Raw genomic sequence first — 23,798 nt, forward strand, 5'->3', positions numbered from 1 at the left:
GCTCTGTGGGCCCTGGGGACTCCGTCAGGTTCTACCTGCTGCAAAGGCCCCGGCCCCTCCTTGCCTCTAGTTCCCCTGCTCTTCTATAACCCACATGACACTGCTTCTTGCCCCCTGGGTTGAACCGTGCTGACCACATAGGAACGTGCCCTGTCCTCTGGTAGATCTGCTGCCACCATGGCCGCTGAAAAGGCATTCACAGTAACATGGGCAGACCGACCAGGAGCCCTGTGGCTGGCTCAGCGATATCCTGTTGTTTTTGCCTTTAGGGGGACAGGAAGGTTCCCCATCCCTAGTGTCACTGACTTCTAAGGCAAATTGTGGCATTTAGTTGGGTCCTTTCCCAGATCTGGGCATGTCTGGAGACTTCATGTGTGCATGGGCATTGGGGTACTCTAACACCCATGGAGCTCCAAAGCCGATTTGGAGCAAGGAGGTGTAAGTGGAAAGAAATTCAATGTTGGCATATTAAGTAGGTTCCAACCTAACAGAGCCCTTCCAGTACCAAGGGGCTCCTGGATTTGGGGGATTTGGGAGAGAGCGTCTTGGAGTCATTGTGTACCATTGAGTTGGATGGGCTGTGGGAGCGGTCAGGGTGGCTGGCAAGAGTGACCCACCTCCTTCTTGCAGGGCGTACTCCTTCCATGTGAGTGCCGATGGGCAGATGCAACCTGTGCCCTTCCCCCACGATGCTCTGGCAGGCCCTGGCATCCCCAGGCATGCTCGGCAGATCAACACTCTCAGCCACGGGGAGGTGGTGTGTGCTGTGACCATCAGCAACCCCACGAGGCACGTCTACACGGGGGGCAAGGGCTGCGTGAAGATATGGGACATCAGCCAGCCGGGCAGCAAGAGTCCCATTTCCCAGCTCGACTGCCTGGTGAGGATCAGGGCCCCTGGCATCTTCTGCTGCTTGTAGGAGTCAGAGGAAAGCAAGACAGACCCAGCTAGGGGGCAAGGGCCAGGCTCAGCTCTGGGTTGGCTGACAGCTTTGGGTAAGCTGACTGACCTCTCTGAGTCCTAGTTGAGGCGTCTGCAAGTGGAGATGACTCTTAGGCTCAAGATTTTAGAGAAAGGTGTGGGAAACTGGGTGTAGATTTGAGGATGGCGTGGTCCAGTAAGACCTCCCAAGGGTGCTGAGTTACTTAATGTGGCTTTCATGGTCCACGACAAAGCAGGTGGGCAGCATCTTAATCCTGTCCTTCTGCCTCCAGAACAGGGACAACTACATCCGCTCGTGCAAGCTTCTCCCCGACGGGCGCACGCTCATCGTGGGTGGCGAGGCCAGCACGCTCACCATCTGGGACCTCGCCTCCCCCACACCCCGCATCAAGGCTGAGCTGACATCTTCAGCTCCGGCCTGCTACGCCCTGGCCATCAGTCCCGATGCCAAAGTCTGTTTCTCCTGCTGCAGCGATGGGAACATTGCAGTTTGGGACCTGCACAACCAGACCCTGGTCAGGTGAGGCTGGCAAGGGAGCAGCTAGGGGGGTTTATACTCACCTAGCCCACAGCACTGGCCCTTTTAGAGGGGCAAATGGCAGCTAATGGAGGACCCCTTGAGCCTAGGAGCTTGGAGGAAGGTGTTGGGGGAAGGCAAAGGTGTGAGGAAGTTCTGGGAAAGCAGCTTGAGGGGTGGAGACAGCAGAGGGTGAGAGACAGCCACACTGTTAGTGGTGAGACCCAAGTGGAGCGGAGTCGCTGAGCGTTGAGTCCTTCCAAGGCATCATGCCCAGCTCGTTTGGGTTCTGTATGAACTGGGGCTGGTGCAGTGTCTTCCTCTGAGTCACAGGACCTGTGCAAGGACAGCACTGGCTACCTGCAGTCACTTCCCAGTGTTACCCATGAGACCCCTGGGCGTGTTTTGGGTTGTTGCCTTATAGACTAGTTAACCATGCAGACTGCTGTGTCCCAAAGGCAGGACCTGCTTACCCTAAAAATTATACAAAATCCTCTAGAATCTTCCTGCCTACCTCTCTTTTACCTTCTTTAGAGCAAAGCAGGCTCACCAAGGGGAATCAGAGGGCTACTCCTTTTCCCAGGGAGCTTTCCTCGGCAGCACCCCTGAATAGAGTGAGAGGGGCCTGGTCTAGCCCTGCTTCATGCTGTTCAAGGGTTTCACTTGTGCAATGCAGCCTTTTGGGCCTCCGGTTCTCTGGCTTGGCTGCTGAGCTGGCCCAATCCTTGGGATGGTCATCAGTCTGCAGCTCCCTGGGGCTCACCCTTCCTCCTTCCGTGGCTTTCATAGGCAGTTCCAGGGTCACACAGACGGGGCCAGCTGCATAGATATCTCTCACGATGGCACTAAGCTGTGGACAGGGGGCCTGGACAACACCGTGCGTTCCTGGGACCTGCGTGAGGGACGGCAGCTGCAGCAGCATGATTTCACCTCCCAGGTGTGTGGTCCAACCAAGCCTGTGCTCCTCCTCTCTCATCCTCTAGTACCTGTCGTGGGACAGAAGGGCCACCAGGGTCATAATTGCCAAGGGACCAGACAGAGCCATCAGTTCTGATATAGAGTGGCCTGAGATGGACAGGCCTGACCCTCCTCATTCCACACCTTGCTCCCCATAGAGTGGGTGTGGCCTGAGACGGACCGGCCTGACCCTCCTCATTCCACACCTTGCTCCCCGTTCTCCTTGGCTTGCTCATGGCTCCCTCCAGCTCTGGTGTGGGCGCCTGACTCAAGCCTCCGTGAGCCTTGATATTTCTTGCTGTTAGATTTGCTTCATTATTTTAACGTTCGGTACCTTAATGTGGGGTGGCAGTTGCCAGCTTAAGGAGTAGCTTGCGGAATAGGGGAAGTACAGCTTCTCAGAGCCAGCTTCCTCCCTGGGGGGAGGGGCGGGGGCAATAGGCAGCTGTTACTGGATTTGGTTAGTAAGCTGTGGGGGAGGAGTGAGAAGGCTCCAACCCCGCCTAAGTTGCTGCTCCAGCCCCTCTTGCAGAGGAGAGGCTGACCTGTCCGTCCCCGCAGATCTTTTCCCTAGGCTACTGCCCCACTGGGGAGTGGCTGGCCGTGGGCATGGAGAGCAGCAACGTGGAGGTTCTGCACCACACCAAGCCTGACAAGTACCAGCTGCACCTGCACGAAAGCTGTGTGCTATCCCTCAAGTTCGCCTACTGCGGTGAGCCCCGGGACCCCAGCCTGGCGTGGGAGCCAGCACGGCGGCCTGGCCCAGGAGCAGATGGGGGGAAGGGGGACTCACAATCTTTAAGCGAGCCAAGCCCGTGTCCTTCAGATGCCTTGGAGGGAAAATATCTTTCTTATCCCCCGTCCTTGTCCCTTGGAACATAGATGTCACCCTGAGGCACTGAACTCTCTAGACAGTAGGCCAGAACCCTTCCTTGTTGGGCCGGATCTTCTCTGAGGGCCATGGCCACAGGTTTCTATGCAGCTGGGTCCACTCTTTGCCTCAGAGAAACTTGCTGGGAAGAAACATGTGCCTGTGGGGGCTGTGAGGAGCCACAGCCAGGAACCCAGTGAGGGGAGAGTCCTGTCTGACTGCTGCTTCTCCAAACTTTTGGATTTTTGCTGTTTCTGGTGTGCTCTCCATCACCTGCCAGTCATAGACTGGGAAGGACCAGCCTTAGCGGCTTCAGCACTCAGCTCAGTTAACTGAATTTTACTCTGCTGTCCTGGTTCTTCCTGGCTGTCCCTCTAGACAGCAGAGAAAGGCTTCCTTTGGTATCTATGTGCCTTGCTTGTGACCACTCTTCAAGAGTGGAGAACAGCAAGCACTAAGCCCCGGTCAAGCACATCTGAGGATGTCGCCGGGGTGGCCAGACACATCTGGGTGGGTCTTGCTGCACACGGCCTCAAGCCGCCCTCTGACGTTTCCCTTGCTTCCACTTGCAGGCAAGTGGTTTGTGAGCACTGGGAAAGACAACCTCCTCAATGCCTGGAGGACGCCCTATGGAGCCAGCATCTTCCAGGTACACCCCTTCTGATCTTCCTCCACTCCTGAGTCAGGATGTGGCCACAGTGATAGGGTTGAGGGCAGCAGGAGGAGGACAGGAAGATTCTGGAGCTAGGAGCAGAGCTGGCCCAGCCCTGCCCAGCCCCCACTAGATGGAGGGCCCCCAGAGGGGAGGATGTGGGGGCTAGAGTGAGACACACCACTGTTACTAAAGGCTGTGATCCCTGAGCGTAAGAGCGTCTGTGAAGGGACTCACGTGGCACCTGCAGAGTAGAAGTGAGCTTGCCTGGCTCTGGGCAGCTGGCCCAGAGGGTCGCCGCTTTGTTCAGTTACACCCATTCAAGTCACGATGGACATGCAGTTTTACAGGGGTTAAGACCCCGGACCCTCCATCTCACTCACACACACACAGTAAGCAGTGTCCGCTTCCTGCTCAAATGTCTGGTCCCATGTGCCACGCACGTCCCTTGGAAGCTCTCTAATTATGTGGAGGGCCTCAAAATTTGGTATTAGTCTTTCTGGCTGGTCTAGCTGAGGGTCTGTCTCTTAATGCTTCTATGGCTCCGAAATGGTCTTCCCTTCAGTAAACTTAGCACAGAGATGCTTATGCTAAGCATCCTGTTCTCATCCTTTAACCTGGGGAGGATGACACTGCAGCCAGCTCATGAGTGGTTGCCTGTAGAGGCAGGTAGGAGGGACCGCTTTTCCAGCACCTGCTCCAGCCCGAGCTGGAGAGTGGGAGGTGATTTTCAGTCAGAGCCCTGAAGTGCCCAGGAGTATGTTTTCTCCCCACACTAAATGTCTTCCTGTTTCTCTGTCTCCTCCTCCAGTCTAAAGAATCCTCATCTGTCTTGAGCTGTGACATTTCAGCGGATGACAAATATATTGTAACAGGCTCCGGTGACAAGAAGGCCACAGTTTACGAGGTCATCTATTGAACAAGGACTCTAACAGGCCTGTCAAACTCTGGGAGACACCCACGCGGCCCTGACAGGGAGATGCTGGCCAGGCCCCGAGGATGACAGAGGAATGAGGGAGCAGCATTGTGGGGCTGTGCTCCGGAAGGCGGAGAGGATGCACGCCCCTTCATGAATTGATGTGTCTGACAGACTTGAAGGACTTTCTCCTCTCCCCCTAACCAGTGCTGACAGATGCTTCAAGTAGATTTCTCTGGAGGCTTCTGCTTCCGCTTCCCCCACAGACACCCTCATGAGTCTCTGTCCCTTCCTGCCCTTTCTGACCTGTCTGTCCCCTCCCCACTCTGGGTTGGGGGGGTGCTGGAGTAGACCACATTGTTGTTTCTGGGGAGGAGCACCTCGGTCCTGATTGTGCAGTGCACGAGATTTGTGAACATGTAAATAAGAGACTGTGGTTGCTGACTGGCCAGTGAGGGAGGAGGCCCCTTCCCACCAATGCTCGCCGTGTATTTTGCCTGCTGTATTTGTAGCCCACTCATGGTGGTGGCTTTTCTTTCTTTCTTTTATTTTTATTTTATTTTTTAGCAGATGTTCCTGTGGGGAAGGTAGGCAGAGAGAGAAAGTGGGAGAAGCAGAAGGAGAAGTTTCCTGGGGATGGGTGAACTGGCCTGGCCCACTGGGAATGAATGAAGGATACCAGAGGGCAGGGAGTATTCAGATAGAATGATAGGCAGATGGACAGACAAACTGATGGACAGAACTTGGGTGGGCCAGCCTGGGCTATCATCGGCAGGAACAGCGAGGATTTCCTGTAGGTTCTTCTGCTCTCTCTGTATCTTGCCATGCCCTCGCACCTTCTGTTCTCTCTCTATTTCTCTTTCTGTCCCCCAGGAACCCCATTTTCTCTTTGGTGCACACTCAGTCATTGTGATGAGGAATGGAAGTTCAAGGGAACTCCCTCTCTGACTCTCCTCCAGCGCAGCCTAGGAAGGATTCCATATTGGGTGGGGGTGGGGGTTGGGGACACAGCGACTCAGCTCAGGGAGCTACCAGAGAAAAACAGCAACTAGTGGGTGCTTTTTTTTTTTTTAATTTGAATAAAAAGAATTAGAAGTGATATCCTTTCATAAGATGCCTTCTCCCCTTTCCTGCTTTCAGCCCTCTCTGTTCCCTAAAGGGGTGAATGGTAGCCCCCAGGGTTGTGAGTCTGAGAAGGCGGGCAGGGCTGGAGGCTTGGGGCCGCAGCCTGGGGCATCATGGTAACCCTTGCGGCTGTCATAGGCTGGGGCGGATGGAGTGTCGACAGGTGTCACCCCTTGGGTACCAGTGTTTGTGGTATTAGGTCTGTTTTGTTCTGTTTTGTTTTGGTCTTTTGTTGTTTTATTAAAGAGAAGCTGAAGACCGTGAGAGCCCTTGCTGCTGGGCTCCCCGTGGATGTAGCATATGGAAGAGAGTTTTTATATTGCATTTTTATGGATTATTTTATAATGTGGGACTCAGTCTGAGAAGAAAGATGAGGGCAGCTGTGGAACCTGCCCATCTGCAATGCTCTGCTTGAACGGCTGCCCCAAACAGGATGTATGTTGGGACATGGAAAGGCCAGGGCACCCTGCACTTTCCCGAGAGGCTTGCTGTGCCTGTCTGGAGTCTGTCCGTCTGCTTCTGGGTTTCAGATGGTCACAGACCACCACTTGTTAAGGCTCTAGCCAGGAGGGAGGGTAAGGGTGGAAGAGAGTTATTCCTGAAGAAAAAAGAAAAATTGAAAAGTCATTGTAATGAGCTGTTTTTATATTTTTAAAAGTTACTATTTAAAAAGGTTGGTTTGATCGTTGTGTTTTAATTGCCTTTTCCCTCCAGTGTGTCAGTCATGCCTGAGAAAGCGTCCATGGTTGGTCTGGTTGCATTCTGGAGCAGTAGACACCTAAAAGCCATGCCTCCCTCCACCTCCCCACCCCCCCTCCAAAAAAAAGTCTGTCCAGGGCTGTTGGGCTTTCTGTAATCTGGAGCCCACATCATGTCCTTTGTCTAAGTAGCAGGTAGAAATAAGGGCTGAGATGGGTCTCAGAGGACAGACAGGCCATGGGATGGCCCCATGCTCAGGTGTGGCTGTCTACAGGAAGTTATTTGGGCAAAATGAAGATATTTCAAGTGATCTTCAGGAACCCTGGAAGTCGTAGATGTAACAGGAGACGATTAGTCTCATTTGGTGAGCACGGCAAGGGCAAGTGAATGATCCTAAGAGGGCTGAAAAAGCAGAAGCGGTTCAGAGCTCCCTGGCCTTCATACACCCATTGCTGATACAAGCCTCAGGGGACCCAGGATTTTAACGATTCTACGCTTGTGACTGTGTCAAAGTCAGTGTCAGCCACACCAGCGTTTGCCTGCTATCCCTTCATGCAAGGAGGGTAACACTGAAGGCTAAGTGAGGCTCGATGAAGGAGTCTGCCTAGAGAACAGCTGTCTACTTGGATCATTTTGCTCAACAGGAGACTGGCCCAACCTGAGGCTGTAGGCTAGCAGCTCCATCCTGACCAGTATCCTAGAGACAATTTTTCTCTTCCCAGGATATAGTTAGGAGCCAAGGGCAGCTTCTGGTTGGAATTGGTACTTGCTGGTTGCAGAGGGGGCAGAAGGCCACTTTTAACTCCCATTCGTTTCTGACAGGCTCTTCAGCTCAGATAACTGGGTCTATATCTGGTCAAGACTCCAGGGAGAGAAGCCAAATTGCATCCCTGTCCCACAGTCCTGTAGGCACCATAGTGTCTTAACCAGCCTCCTCCTCCTCCTCCACTAGCCAGTTCTGCTTTAGTGCTCACCAGGTCCCCCTTTCCCACTCAGCACTGACCTTCCTCACCTTCTGCCCTGTACATCGGCTTTAGCAGTCTGTGCTCGTGACTTGAGGGGATTCCAGTGCAGCGAAAAGGTTACTGACTCTTCCTCCTGCTACACCGGAAATAAACCATGCATCACCTTCAACCTTTGCTCCCTTAAGAGGAGGGAGGGTGGCAAGAGGCCTTGATGCCATTTCTTAGGCTTTTTAAGAGGTCACTCCCTGTTAGTTTGCTCTTATGAAAAATAAAAAAATCTAGGCTCTTGGCATTCAGCCTTTGCAGCATTTCCTGCACCTTGTTGCCTGTGGGTCTCTGCAATTCAGTCTGGCCGCCCAGTTCAGATGTCAAATGAGCAGTATGCATCAGCTCAGGCTAGCCTCTCAAGTCCAGAGTCTGGTAGTGCTAGAAAATGAAGCAAGGAGTTTTCCTCGTCCCAAAGCAAGATTCACAATCTCTGTGTGTGTCTAGATGGGAAGAGAGCCTGAGTCAGTATTGCCATCATGGTATGTCCAGGTCATTTATGTGGGCACCAGACTAGAATACTTCCAGGCTCTCCACACACTCCCTTTGCCATTTTCAATCCCCAGATTCCCATGTCTCCAGATTGTTTACAAGGGCTCAGAGTGTGGGGGTTCAGGGACCTGGATGTCAGAGCTAAAGGGTCACTTCACAAGCTTGTTAGGTGTTACAAAATAGCTGACCCCTCCCCCCATGATGAGATTACAGCAAGGGAACTGAAAAATGACATCATTTTAAATATAAATTATACTAGACAAACATTAAACTTTAATAATTTCTTTTTTTTTCTTTTTTCTTTTTTTTTTTTTTGGTGCTAACAATATAAAATATACTCAAAACAAACCAAAAACAGGAAAAGGCTCAGGTATGGTGGCACATACCTTTAATCCAAGCACTTACAATGGAGAGTCAAGTGGCTCCAGTGGAGTTCAAGGCTGGACTGGTCTACATAGTGAGCATATTCTATACTTATAGTGAGGTTATATAGTGAGTTTCAGGTCAGCCTGGGCTGTAAGACTTTGTCTTACCCTCTCTCACCCCACTGCACCCCTAGCCACCAGCTGAAACAAAATTGACCGTTGTTATCTGAAGGGTCATGTTTATTGAGTCCTTTGGTTTGGTTTGGTTTAGTTTTTTTAAACCACAGGGCATTTAAGCCCGAGCCAAGCCATCTCAGCCTATCACCTGTCTCACTCTCAAGAAGTGCAGGAAGGATGGAAAGCTGCCCACTGGGCAGGACTCTAGGCTTCCTGTGCCTTCCTGCTACTGGTGGAAAAATTCCTCATGGAGGTCAGATGGCCCTGAGCAGTCATGGAACTATCCCAGAACTCACTTGTTCACCTCGCTCTTCGTCCCATCGACCACCCACACATTCCTACTTTCTCATCCATCTACTCTACCCATCTATCTAGCATGCATCTATCCATCCCATAGGGGTTAAGTGATAGAATCTTCCATGTTGCCAGGCCTGGTTCTAGTTGCTAAGATGTAAGGATCAATAAGACAATACCTTACAGATCTCTCAGCCATCAAGAGAGACTGCTGTGCGGTGTTACAGCAGAGATCTTAATGCAAAGCAGAGCAAAGGGGAGCCCAGTGGAGCAAGAGCTGGGCATGCCCGAAGGATAGAGGTGGCACGCCAAAGGGAGGAGGGGAGGAGGCTCCGAGAGAAGGAACAGCATGCTCTGAGGGAAGAAGCATGGACCTAACACTGCCAGCCCAACCCCCAGATGCCTCTTCCACCTTCTTCCTTCCTTGCCCAGCTGGCTTTCACAAACTCCAGTTCTTGCCTTTCCCTGCTAATGTTCCCCAGTCCAGGAGTCAGGCTGAGTACAGGCTGAGCAGACTGGCAAAGAGTCCTTGGCAGAAAGGTCCCAAGGGATGTAGGTGACTAGGGAGAAGATGGAGCAGGGCTACAGTTGAAGAGCAGAAGGGTCAATGCCCATGCTGGACTCTAGACCTCTGGGCCCTCAGTGTGACTGTCTGAGCTGAACATGCCCAGGCCCTTGTTTGAGTAGTGTGCCTATTCTAAGTTGACCACTGCACTTATGGCTTCCTTCTGCACCCCATCCTCCTCCCCCTCCTCCAATTTAACTTGCATTCATGAATCCACCATTCCTGATGGCTGAGTCCCTCTCCAGACACTAAACTCTGAGAGCAAAGACTTTGTCTTGTTTCTACATAGAGCTTAGCACATCTCAGCATTTAGCAAGTGTTACTTGAGTGAATTAGAGAGTGTAGAGTCAATGCAATACTAATACTCTACAATGCTTAGTGTATTTTGGTCAGAGTTTCATAATTAGCTCTTTTGCATCTTTGACTGTCCCACAAGATTTGTCCTTACCCCCTCCCCCACTAAATTCCATTAACGAGGGAACTTTATAAATATGTACCCTTTGTCCAACATCACACAGATGTAGAGTTTCTATGACACTGATGTTGGCTGGGTAGTTGCTTGACTGGATGATAAACAAACAGATTGATGGGCAGATGGACAGATGTACCGATGAGTGTGAGAATAGATAGATAGATAGATAGATAGATAGATAGATAGATGATAGATGGAAAAAGAATGGATCAATGGGTAAGTCAAAGATGACTAGGTATAGATGGTATGTGGATGAAAGGATGGATAGGTATCAATAGATATGTGGATGGGTACATGGATGTATAAACGGGTATCAAATGGATAGACAAATTGATTGGGATTTGGATATGTGGATATATAGTAGATTGGCTGCCTCATGGGGGCATGCTTGAAGTCTTATAAAGAATTCATCCCTTAAGGGGAGAAGATGAAAAGTCTTGGGATAATGAGTAAGGGGAAAAAGCTCAGAGACAAAAAGTCCTCTGGCCAGTTCAGGCTCCTCCAGTGTTAACCTCCAATGTTACCCCTCTCCCTGGTTCAGTACATGTCCTCTGTGATGACACTGAGAGGAGAAGACCTACTGAATGCAATACACCACCCCAAAGGCTGAGGTCTCAGTTGGAAAGAAAAAGGCCGTATAGCATAGGCTGTCGCCCTGCTTCCTTGCTTAGCTCTTTCTTCTCTACTTTCTCTACCACCATGTTCTCAGCACCACAGCCCAGAAGTAGCAGCTGGTGACTATCAGCTGAGAGCCCTAAATCCTTTCCTTCTCTGGGCTGTCCTGGCAGGCATTATGTGACAGTTATGAAAAGGCTGACATGCCCTTCCAGGTTACTCAGGTAGAGCAGAACTGGTCTCACCCCTGGGGATTTGGTGACCTTGTAAAGCCAGGTGACTAGGGCTATAAGCCTGTGTCTCTTGGAATTCATAGGTGAAGTTTGCCTGTGCCAGTTTTTAGCTATATGGTTTTATGTCTCAAGCCTATTAACTATGTTATTAGACCATAAAAGAGCAAGAATCAAATGTCCAATTCTGGCAATAAAACTGCGAACTAAGGACGAAGCTAAGTTGGACTGGGGGCTAAGGAAACAGCTTATGGGAGCGGAGTATTTGCATGCCAACCGTGAGAACCTGAGTTTGAGTCCCCAGCTGCTGGATAGCTTCATGTCAACTTGACACAAGCTAAAGCCATCTGAGAGGAGGAAGCGTGAGTTAAGACGATGCTTCCGTAAGGTTAAGATGCAGGCCTATAAGGCGTTTTCTTAGTGATTGATGTAGGGAAGGCCCAGCCCATTGTGGTTGGTGCCATCCCTGGGCTGATGGTCCTGAGTTCTATGAGAAAAGCAGTCTGAGCAAGCCATGAGAAGCACACCAATAAGCAACACCCCTTGATGGTCTCTGCATCAGCTTCTGCTCCCAGGTTCCTGCTCTGTTTGAGTTTCCATTCTGACTTCAGTGTTGTACCAAATAAGCCAAATAAATCCTTTCCTCTCCAGCTTGCTTTATTATTATGGTGTTTCATCACAACAATAAAAAAGCCCTAATTAATACACCAGCACACATGTAAAAAGCTAGGCATGAGATGGGGGTGAGCAGCTAGCTCCAGACCTGGCCATCTGAGATAGGGAAATGCCACGGGGCTTGCCAGCCAGCCAGTCTAGCTGAAACAGTGAGCTTCAGGCTCGAGGAAAGACCCTGCCTCAAAAAGAGGAGCAGTTAAAGAAGAGATCCAGCTGCCAATCTCTCTTCTCCACATGTGCCACACAGGAAGCTTACCTACATCCACACATACACAGTATATACATGTAAAAAAATGTGCTGGGCTAAATCTATTTTACTAGCATATCTGAAAAAAAAATGAGAACCCTCAAATGAATAAAACTCAGAAGGCAGAATGAGTTCCCAAGCTTAGACTAACACATCCCAAACTATATAAAGCAAAACTTGACCCAATCATGAGAAACTGGAGGTTTTAACAAGCCTCTAAGAGGAACTGGTAGACTACATGGAGAGAAATGGACAAGAATAAAAGGGTTGAATGACATACTTGATAGGGTTATGACACAACTACACAACCAACCTTTGATTTGAAAAGCGCCAGATTACTCAAGGCCTCCCAATGAAACGAAGCAGATAAAGGATCCTACAAAGTCAACACCAACTTACAGCTTTTAACTTTTTTGTTTTTAATGTATTTAAGATTTTATATTTCATGTGCACAGGTCTTTGCCTGAGGTATGTCTGTGTATTACATGTGTGTTTTGCCCATGGAAGGTATAAGAGTATGTCAGAGTCTCTGAAACGAGTTATGGATGGTTGGGAACCATCATGTGGGTAATGGGAATTGAACCCTGATCCTCAGAGAGCAGACAGTGCTCTTAACAGCTGAGCACTCCTGACTTTTCTTAACGTGTTGAAGCAGAAAGCATGGTGGATAGCTACACCAAGTCTGCAGCCAGTTATTAAATCATGATGATGGTTTAGAAGTATTATTTTAGCAAGAAAACAACCAAAGATATTCTTTTTATGATTTACAATTTGATTAGCACATATAAAAAGTAATGGCTTTCACTATGACATTGTCAGTGTCTGTGCTTTTATGATATTTACCCCTCAGATTAACCAGCTCAATGAGGCAAAATGAAGTGACAAACACAGATACAAAGATGGAAATGAAACAAGGCTGTAGTTATCAGCAGATGTCTTGCCTGCATATATAGAGATACACAACAATTAAAACAAATAAAAGAGTTTAGTTAAGTGATGGGATCCAAGATCAATATTCATTATCCATAAACAGAAACCAATGGGAAACCCAATATAAAAGAAAATGTACTTGAAACAACAAAAAGGTATCTATGGATAAATCTATATGATATTTATGGAGGAAAACCACACCATTTTATCAAAAATTAAAAAAAAATCCTATAGATCACAAGCTAAACTAGTGAGTGACAAGAAAATTCAATTTCATTTAAAAAGCTGCCTCTTTCTGTGCAGTCTATAAATGTAATATTATGCAAAATCTGAGCAGGCTGTTCTCTGTGTGATCTGACACTAAAATATATATGAAGAGTAAGGGGCCAAAATATCACATATGTCTTTGAAGAGAAACGCGGAATGGGAGGAGGACTGCCAGATAACAAGGCATCATGAAGTAATGGGAAAGTGTGCTATCCTTACGGTGTAGACAGCCAACAGGATGCATTCTTATGAAATCCATAGATTGACCCTGGGTAGAGGGAAGTGAGTCCAAAACGCAGATGACGGTAGCTTCAGGGAAGGAAAACATTTCCTGGACAATAGGCCACCTTTCCCCACACCCACAGTGTAGGGGTCTAACCTAGGTTTTTCCACATGTTAGGCAAGTGACTTAACACTCAACTACATTGCTAGCCAACAGACCTTTGCAAAAATGGCTTTACATCTCACAAAACACACAAAAGTTAATTCAGCAGAGGGTCAGTGGCTAAAGGCTTTTTTTTTTCCTTTTAGGATAGAATATTTGATAATATGTTAAACCAGCCTTTGCATCTGTGTGACAAAAAAAACCTAACTTCAGGAGGAGGGGTTTCTCTTTGCTCACAGTTTCAGAGGCTTCAGCTCAAAGTCCTTGGATCTTTTTGGTTTCTGGCCTCGGAGAAACAAGGCCTGTTGGCAGCATGAGCTTGTGGCAGAGGCTGCCCGCCTCATGATGAACGGGAAGCAGAGGCCAAGGTAACAGGAAGGGGCAAGGGCAAGATCCCAGTAACGTACTTCCTCTCTTAGGACCCACATCCCACAGTTTCTCCACCTCTCAACAGCTACTAAGAGCTGAGTTTATCGCTGGATTGAGCCGTTCATGAAGGCTGAGCCAGCAGGGCCCAGTCACTGTCTTTGGCTGATAGCCAAGACCCCATGTATGACTCTAAGTGGCCTTGTAATCACCCCATAACCCTCAGGAGAGGAAGGACCATTGGATACAATATTGGTAAAGCCATCATGTGAGATATATGGACAGACAGTTGATAGATAGATGAATTTTGTGTTAAAATTTAAAATGCCTTTACAACAAGAAATGCCAAACAAGAAATAAGAAAACTAATAAAATAGAGGAGCGCAATACTTCCTACCAGCAAATCAGGGCGTCTAGAGTGTGTAATAAATTCAGAGCCTTCTGAATCACTGCAAGAATTCAAAAAGCTAGAGTAAGTAGGTAGAAAACATTGGCAGGTTTCCACGAGAGAGGGACTCAGATAGGCTGGTAAAGGGTTAGAAAATCTCCATCTTGCTAGTTCTGAGGAAAAACGCAAGTTGAAAAAAAAATCACAGAGGGAACAATACACTCCCACTGGATTGCCAAGCATGTGGGTTTAACAGTAGGTAGCTTTGGGGAGGTGGGGGGATAGATTCATCTTGTCAAATACTTTGTGAGAGTATAAACAGGTTTGAGCAACATGGCGATCTCAAAGTGAATGAAGCATCACGCCCCTAAGACCTGGCAACTCTGTGCCTAAGAATGGATCTGAAAGAAACTCTTGAGCAAGTCTACAAAGAAATGTGGGCGGGACCTGTACTGCCTCCTCAGTTAAGCAGAAATAACTAAAACAACCTGTTCCTTAATGGAAGAAAGGATTTTAAAAAAATCCTATGCATTTTCTTATATGATAAAATCGTTTTACAGATATTAAAATGTATGAGCCAGAACTTAATGTATCAACTAGGGTAAGTTTCAAAACACAATGCTGTTTGAAGAACATTTAGAAGAGTGAGTTTTAGAGACATGGTTCTGTTTATGTAAGACATAAACCCACACAAAATAACTATCTGAGCACAGACATTAAATAGACATTTAGATAGACAGATGATATACAGATGATAAATAGATAAGAGAGAAGAAACACAGATAGATGATGAAGTATAGACTATAGATAGGTGCAGATGACGTCGACACAGACATATAATGACCTGAGTTGCGAGAGTGCCCCACAGCACCACAGGAGAAGGGAAGAAGAGAGATGAAGAGTAGGCAGAGTTCACACCCGTCTATCACAGTGTATTGTTCTATAAAAGATGTAAGTCTGGGATTGTGGCTCAGTGGTAGAGTACTTACCTAGAATTCCATTTATGTATCCCTGAGTTTGATAACACTGATGAGAGAGAGAGAGAGAGAGCGCAATGAGAACAAGCAAAAAAACTTAAGAAATAATTAAAACGTACAGCTTAGAAATTCGTGTAATGGCTTTGGTATGTTTTTTTTTTTCTGTACTTAAAGTACTCTATAGTTAAAGATTTAAGAGAAAAGAGAGAGCTGGGAAGATCAGAACTCCATCAGGAGTCACTCCTACAATGGTTTTTCATGATTCATAGGGTCTAGGGTGGCATGGCATCCACAGGGGCAAAGAATGAGGCTCTTGGAGCTCACTGGGTCACCTGGGACACGCTCATCTATGTAGTCTCCAGCTCTGCATCCTGTCATCCACCAATGCACACCGGGAAGCTACGTGAACAGTCCTGGTGTCTTGTGATGCTAATGATTGCATTAACAGGCAAGAGCAGCTGTGCACTGAGGGTGAGGTTTGTTCAGCTTTTCACTGTGAAGAACACACAGAAAGTTGAGAGGACATTGTAATGACTCCCATGCCGCCATCACTCACCCTCAGTACTCTCATCTCAGGTAACCACACCAACCACTCCAGCTCTTCTGCTCACGGTGCAGTTGCCTCCACTGGACATTTATCTGGGAGGCTGCAGACATTTCATCAGTGAAGTAGTAAAAATTTTTTACCAAATCCAGAAGGTAGGAAATAGTTGTAAAAATATAACATGGATACCACCATTTAACATTGAATATCACTGTTATGTTTGAATGTGACATGCTCTCCGTGAGACTGAGTGTCTGGGCACGCGGTGCCCCGCTGGCATTGCTGCTTTGGGAGTTGTGGAAGCTTGGAGACTGTGGTATTTCTAACAGAAGTGGGTCACTGGGAGCGTGCTTTGATACCCTGTGATACGTGGCGTCCACTTCCGGTTCCTGTCTGAGCTCACTCCTTCCTGACCTATATAAAGATGTAAAGACTAACTGTCTACTTCTAGCCACAAGTCACTCCCACAGCCATGCCTGTCACCACCACCAGGATGGACTGAAACCAAAACAATCTCCTCCAAGCTCGGTCCGGCATTTGTCACAAAAGACGAGAATGATGACAGATACAATAATAAAATGTAGAGTTCTGACTCTTGTCTCATAATTTCCAGTGTTTCCATACTTGGCTTATAATTCAAGTAAAGTCTATAACTTTTAAGGTATCTCTTTGTCCCTCACCAAACTATTTCTCTTTAGAGTGTCACACAGTTTGGCCTTTGCTGATTGCTAACCTACAGTTAGATTCTAAAGCTGTTTAGATTCAGGCAGGTTTGGGGAGTCCTTAGGAAGCACACGGATATCTGGGTATCTCTCTTTTTGTATGGCGGCCTTTGCTGATGGTCATTATGTAAATTATTGAATAACCGCTGTCCAGCACGTCACAACTTGCTGAAGTCCATCTTCTCACCCCAGAAATCGGAAAGTAATAATGGAACAGATTTTAGTCTACACTGCCATTTGGGTTGGTATAGGTCACACATTTCATGTATTTCCTAGTTTCTGACAACGTAATCCCTCCTATAAAATAATAAAAGAGAAACAAATAATGATCCATGTGAAGGCTGCCTTTCTCTTGCATCTAGTGCGTGCTCAGGCTGTGTTCTGTATAACACGCCGTCTTTTCCTTGGCAGGACCAGCATTCTTCTGGGGCCTGCCTCACAGTACAGGCTTAGCACAACCGCTGTTATACAAAGCACAACAGAGATTTCCCAAAGGTAGCTTTTTAAGGTAGCTTTTATCTCTGCCTACTGTTTGGTACTGCTGTTAGTGAGTAATTTCAAAATTTCTTCTCAAAACCAAATGGCTTGATGCCTGACTCTCAGGGTTTAGATGAACAAAAGGGAAAACAAAACAATACACGCACACACACACACACACGCACACACACACACACCCCAGAGGCTCAGTGTGCATTGTTGGGAAGGACGGAGTGCTCTTACTGCGGATCCTCATGCTTAGTCCTTGGCCTCACTGAGTAATGGTAGAAAGAAGCCCCAAGCTGAGATTGGGAAAAGTCCCAAGAATAAAAGGAACCCCACCAATTGTGTGAGACTGCTTCGTCTCCCCTCCTCATCTGAGACTGATCCATTGTGATTGGATAATGCCCAAAAGGCATTATTTCTCCTAGCTGACTCACCAAAGTCATTCTCTGTAATTTCAGGTCAAAAGCTCCAGTTCTGAGAGTCACAATAGGCTGGGTCGCCATCCCAATATACCAATCAGAAGAGACAGATACTTGATGGATGGGATCTCATTAGGGAAAACAGACAGAGCTGGAGTAAACCCACATCTGTCCTCAAGGGCTGAAGAGATTTTGTAGGAAAGGGAAAGGGTGGGAGGCGTCGAAGAGCAGGGGCGGGTTCCGTAGCTGAGAGCACAGGCAGCTAGCCAGGCCAGCGATGTGGCAGAGTGACTATCGCGGCCATTCTGTGAGGGAGGCAGTTGGTTCCTAGGGATGATTGCCCCGCTCTGAGATGCGCCTCCAGTTTCCATTATGGGTAAGAGGCATTTTGGGGGTGATCTCACAGAGGAGGCCTGGCCTGCAATACTTGCCGTTGTTTCAGGCAGATTGATCTATCCTGTCATTTCTGCAGAGGAGGGTGGCTTGGGAGGAGAAAAGTGGATAAAAAGGCAAAAGAGAGCTGGAGGGGGACAGGATGGAGCTAGAGAGGCCAAGAACCAAGTGCGCTTTCGCGGGAGCTGGTAGAGGGTAAAGACTTTGAAATCTTGCAGTAAAAAGAAACTGCCTCTTCCCCCCAACCACTTTGCCACCTTGAAGCAGGATGTAAAGAAAGCACAACATAAGTGCTTGATTTGCGTGTGTGTTCTAGTTTTTTTAATAGTAAGTTAATACCTTAGTGACAAAAGCAACTTAAAGACAGCAGCGAGGAAACTAGTGAGATGCTGGCAGCTCTAGAATCCTCAGAAGTGGGCCAGTGGGTCTGGGGGTGGCGCATTGGCTAAAGCACTTGCCGAGTACGGCTCCTCAGGACAGGTGTGAAGCCATGGGGCCTGGGGTGGGGCTGGCACCCCAGTGCCTGTAACCCACAGGGCTCCCGCAGAGAGATGGGAGTGGAGGCAGGCCGGCGAGTCTGGTGCACAAAGCAATGAACAAGACGCCCGTCTCAAACAAGGTGGACAGTGAGGGCCGACACTGCCCTCCACAGGCACGGTCTGACACATGGACTCACAGTCACATATTCAAACATACATGCACACAAAGATGTTACAAAGTTGACCTCTGCACATTGGTTTCTGAAGATGTCATTGTGATAACTTGGGTTGGACAGATTCGGTGTGCCCCAGTCAAGGGGTGTCACCCCTGAAGGGTGCTGAAGGTCTGCTTTGGGCATGAGTCAGTCCTTCTGCCAACAAAGTTATGCTTTCAGAGAAAAGCAGAATTAGACACCATAGTCTGCACGCCGGCGGCGCTGGATGCTAACGGAATGGCCACTGTTTGGAGGCCTCTCCAGAAGAGGGGGTGGTGGATTTTGTTCCTGTATGTGTGTTTGTATGCGTGTATGTTTGTATAGGTATGTATGTGTATACATGTGTATATGTATATGCACGTGTTTGTGTATGCATGTGCATTTGTGTGTGCATATGTGTATGCATGTATACGTCTGTGTGTATGTGTGTATTAATGTCCAAGGACTGCTAGGATTCAATATACAGAGCTACAGAATTTTACTTGGCCTCGATGTTGCATCTGTTCTCCTTTCCAACGCAGATCAACTGTGAGTGGTTCACCCCTAAGTGAAAGTGAAAGTCAAGTTCTTCCCTTGCTGTATCACTTTGCCCTGTCTCTTATTCACCTGTAACTTTCTGGAGGGCGGAGATCCAGTTTGGGTCACTACTGTGTCCTCGGCTCCCAGAAGAGCTACTGCCACATACAGACACCTGGTCAGCAGTCACTGAGCGCCGAGAAGACCGTGCTTTCAATGAACAGTTTCCTTTCCTTAAATAGAGAAGTAGAAAGAATAGAATCTGAAAACAAGCCTGGACTCGGAAGCCAAGCCTCACCTACCCAGTCATGCATTCATTCAATAACACAGGCAAAGCAGACCCACACTGGAGGCTAGGGGAGCAAGAGCGGGGCCACACCTCCCAAAATGCACCTGCCAGGAGGGAGAGCAAACCCTGCCAGTCCCAGCACTGCTAGTAAACAGTGGCTTGGACAGCTCTAGGGGTCCTCAGCAGGGCGCCGAGCGGCTGGAGAAGGGGATTATCTGTGAAGGCTTTGCTAAGATGATGTCTGAACTGGGTGTTGGAGGATGAGTGGAGTGCTAGTTGAGGCACGTCAGTCTCTGAGCTGGTTGACTTACCCTAATGCTGAGTAGTTTCTCCTTAAGATGGGCCCCCATGAGGCTACTCTTTAGAGAACCCCTAGAGTCCTCTAAAATAGGCAGAGCCTGCTGGACCCAAATATCCAGGAGTAATTGCCCCCAGAACCCACCAGCTGACAATGGCTTGCTTTCCATTAAATTGTTTTTGAAAGCAAATGTCTATCTCAAGAGTGACTTGGTGAGGCAAGCCTAAATGAAAACCCAGCCTCCCAGGAGCTGCTAGTGAGCAATGCGCCAGGGCTAGCCTGCCTCCAGCCCTTCCAGCTCCGTCTGCGTAAGCAGATAAGTGAGCAGTGTCTCAGAGGAGCAGGGATCTCAGCACTCACCCAGGAAGGACCACCTTTCCTGGTGCTCAGTCAGCACCACGGCAGGTTCTAGAATCACCTAGATGACAGGCCCTCAGGCACGCCTGTGAGGTACTGTTTAGATTAGGTTAGCTGAGAGGGGAGGGTCCACCTTAACTCTGGGCACTCCCACTTCATGCCAGACTAGATAAAAAGGAGAAATCCAGGAGAACACAGCACTCAGCCCCCAGGTTCCTGACTGTGGATGCCATGTGCCTCATGCCTTGGTCTCTATGACACCTCCACCCTGATGGGTGATGCCTTCGACTGTGAGACAGAACACTCCTGCCTTCTTCCTTAAGTTGCCTTCGCCTGGGCATTTTATCACAGCAACAGGGAAGGAGCTGCTGTGCCAACTCTATGGGCTGGTGATAATCAGGGCCTCGTGAACTTACAGGCTAGGGGACCCTGGTCTGCTCTGACCTCTTCGTTACAGATGGAGAAGCTAAGGCCCAGAGAGTATAGGGAATGAACTAGGAAGTTCCTTGGAAGCAAAAACTGTTAAATCTGGGTGTCCAAGTACCCAGCGCATTTTCAGAACAGAGGAACCAGTTGCTCAAGTTGGGCACCCAGAGCCAGGTGCCTGGATTTTGCATCACAGCCCTCTCCACCCTCCCTAGCTCCTCCACCCCTTTCAGCTTCCTCTTTCAGGTGGTTGGGGGAATTCCAGGGACTGTGCCCTCCAGGGTAGCAATGATCTCCCATCTGGGTTTCATGCCTTCTACTGTGCCTCCAAGTATTTCAGTCCGGAGGTGGCCTGATCAGCAAAGCGTTGGGGAGAGAAGGCCATAGCTTCCCCTTCTCCGTTCCTCAAGGGCTCAGTAGGCCATAGCGTTAAGAACCAGCTGGAGACACCATTCTCTCCATTCACCTGCCTTGAAGCCAGAGGTGGGAGACACCACGGAGTTGGATGGGCATAGGAGTGGATGTGTGGATGGAACGGGAGAAGGTGGCGGCCTTAGGACCTTTTGTTTTCCCACGCTGGTGCTCTTTCTTGCGGGCAGCACTTGTCTGTGCTCCCTCCCTGCTTCAGCATCTTTGCAGCCCTGACATTTTCTAAGATCTACTTCGCTTAGGCCCTGGACTTCAGAAGCTAGTAGGATCCATCCAGAAACTCAAGTGTGGGGATACAAGCCTGCAGTACTAGCATTCAGGTGGCAAAGGCAGGAGGATCAGGAGTTCAGGGTTACCCTGGGCTACCTATGAGTACAAGGCAAACATGAGCTACGTGAGAACCTGTCTTAAAATAACCCAAACAACAACAAAGAAAAAAACAAAACAAAACAAAACAAACCCCAATAAGACCCAGCCCCTGCCTCCAAGCTGTTGTCAGTGGTTGAAGACAGCTGACGGTCCTTTCCTCAGATGACCCTAAACTTCCCTGATCAGTGTTCCCAGGACAGTAACAGGAGGGCACAGGGCCATAGAAAGGCACCTACTGAGTTTTGAAAGGGTCAGAATAGCTTCTTGGAGGAGGTGAGATCTGAGCTGGCCCCTTAAGGACAGGTAGATGAGGAAGGCCACAGGGGGAAGACAACTTTTGGTTTGCATAGCTGTAGCATATGCAAAGGCCTCCCCACAGGGAGCAGGGGAGGGTTCATTGAGAACGTGTGAGGAGTCTGGTACACACCCTCCAGGAGCCAAGGGCATGCTTGTCTGGAGTTGGTTGGATTTGAGGTTAGTTAGCCACCGGGGCAAGGAAGGGGCAAGATGCCTGACAGTGGGCAGCTGGCAGGGAGACTCAACCTTGGTGAGTGTGGCGTAGGCTTTGTGATATTCAGGAACTAAGTGAGGGATGTGGAACAGCCAGGGGCTGGGGTGGAGCTCTGCTGTCCGTGTGCTTGCTTAGCACGCACAAAGCCCCGGGCTGGAGTCCCAGCCTCATATAGAACCGGGTGTCCTGACATCTGCCTGTACTTCTTCACGTGGGAGGTAGAGGCAGGAGGATCAGAAGTGTAAGGTCAACTGGATTACTTAAGAAGAGGCCAACAAAGGCTGCATGAGGCCCTGCCTCAAAAAAAAAAAAAAAAAAGCAAACAAACAAAACATACAAAGAAGTCTTGTTCTGGAACCCTCAAGGAAAAATGGAGCTCATCCACCTTTACCTGAGATATCCCGCCATCACCCACACTAAGTCCCTGGGGCTCTCCCTGATGGGGACTAGCGCATCTGCTGGGCTAAGCTGTCTTAAATCTCAGGGCTGCAAGTCCCAAGTTCTGGGTGGCCTGGGTCACTTGTCACCTGGCATTAAGAAAGGCAGTTCTCTTATTATTCACACCTTTCAGCCTCATGGCATAGACCTTTCCTCTGACTATTCGCCTCCATTTCCCCTACCAGTACCTCCTGGTAGCCATGAGCTGAGTCTCTGCATATCCGTGACAACTGCCTCGTGTTTCTGTCTCTGCACAGCCTGGCCTGGGCTTAGTGCTCCTGCATTACCTCAGAGACGCCTCTGCTCTCTTCAGAGCTCCCAGGGGGAATGTCCTGAGCTCCACTCCATCTCCCTGAATGAGTGTGGCCCCAACTTGACACACCTGTCTATTTACCATCTCCATGAAAACAAGAGGTGGGGGGTCTGAGCTATGACTCTGTCCCCAGATGATTGCTTGATTTTCCTTTGTGTATCTGTGCCTCAGTTTCTTCATCTAGAACATAGATGGGGGGAGACCAGATCTTAGAAAGCCAACCTGTGCCATGGTGGATGAAAGCCCCTTAGCCTTAATCCCTGTCTACTGCAACCCCATTCTGCATGTTAGATGTCAGAACCAGCTCTATGTGGAGGGACCCAGAGCCCCACTTCCCCTACACCCCACAAGCACCACCCTCAAGTCCTAGCCCAGCCCCAAGGCAGTTCATCTCCGGGCCACCATGAGCACAGCGGCTGCGTTTGCCCCTCAGGCGGCCACACTGAGCAGATGGCAGGGGAGGCAGCGGGCTGTCAGCTGCTGTTATCTCTCGCTGATGACACGGAGTGTAAATTTTGTTGGCAACACTCCCTTCTGCCTCTGCGTGCCACCAGCTTTAATCACTGTAATTGAGTTATAATGAATGATTGTGCGTTCGCATTGTCTGAGCCAGGCACAGCCGGAACAAGCCAGTGAGCTGGGCGGCCCAGGCAGAGGTCTGCACTACTCAGAGAGCAGACATCGCCTCCCCTCAGGCTTGAGTCCCCAGCTTTGCCCTCCCTCAGTTCCCTTCCCCGGTATGGAGGTGGGCATCTCCACAGTGGGTGTCTGCCTTGTGCTTCACTGTATTATCAATTTCAAATGACAATGAATGCAGACTGTGGAGAACCTGGGAGATATAGATTAGCAAGAAGAAAAAGAATGACAACCTCTGAGGCTACTGGGTTTCTGACAGTCACAGAGGCCACTGCGTCCCAGCCCCTCGGTGATAGTTACCCTGCTGCCCTCTTCATTTTGGTAAAAATTCTTTCAGACTTCATGGCTTAAAAAAAAAAAAATAGACTGTACCCAGGCTAGCCTTGAACTCACTATGTAGCCAAGGATGACTCTAACTTCTGTTCCTCTACCTCCCAAGTGTGAAGATCACAGACACGTACAGCGACCCTGGACTGACGCCATGCTGGGGTCTAACCCAAGCCTTTGTGCAACTGAGCTACAGTGTCAGCTTCACACTTTCGGTTTGGCTTTTGGGTTTTGAGACAGCGTTTCTCTGTGAAGCCCTGGCTGTCCTGGAACTTGCGCACTCTGTAGGCCAGGCTGGTCTCGAACTCAGAGATCCACCTGCCTTTGCCCACCAAGTATTGGGATCAAAGGTGTGCACTCCCACTGCCTGGCTTTTCAGGCTTAAAAAAGCAAAAACAAAACCAAAAACAGTCTGAGAGGAATTCCAGTTGCTGCCACCCCACACTGTTGTGAAGTCTGGGTGGGTGAGCTCTGCTGGGGGAGGGGCATTCTTCAGAGCC

At 49.0% G+C, this 23,798-nt stretch overlaps 1 protein-coding gene across 12 annotated transcripts in view; it reads left to right on the top strand.

Annotated features, from left to right (window-relative positions):
- Positions 1–6,652, top strand: part of Tle3 (TLE family member 3, transcriptional corepressor) — a 43,668-nt gene extending 37,016 nt beyond the window's left edge. For all 12 annotated transcript variants that reach the window (XM_021639949.2, XM_021639950.2, XM_021639941.2 and 9 more), the window contains exons 15-20: positions 631–880; positions 1,215–1,462; positions 2,249–2,396; positions 2,978–3,128; positions 3,860–3,936; positions 4,751–6,652. In XM_021639949.2, coding sequence (XP_021495624.1) covers positions 631–880; positions 1,215–1,462; positions 2,249–2,396; positions 2,978–3,128; positions 3,860–3,936; positions 4,751–4,858 — 982 coding nt within the window. In that variant the 3' untranslated portion in view covers positions 4,859–6,652. The remainder of the gene's footprint in view (positions 1–630; positions 881–1,214; positions 1,463–2,248; positions 2,397–2,977; positions 3,129–3,859; positions 3,937–4,750) is intronic.
- The last annotated feature ends 17,146 nt before the right edge of the window (positions 6,653–23,798 follow it).

Source organism: Meriones unguiculatus, chromosome 1 (assembly GCF_030254825.1).
Source record: "Meriones unguiculatus strain TT.TT164.6M chromosome 1, Bangor_MerUng_6.1, whole genome shotgun sequence".
NCBI lineage: Eukaryota > Metazoa > Chordata > Mammalia > Rodentia > Muridae > Meriones > Meriones unguiculatus.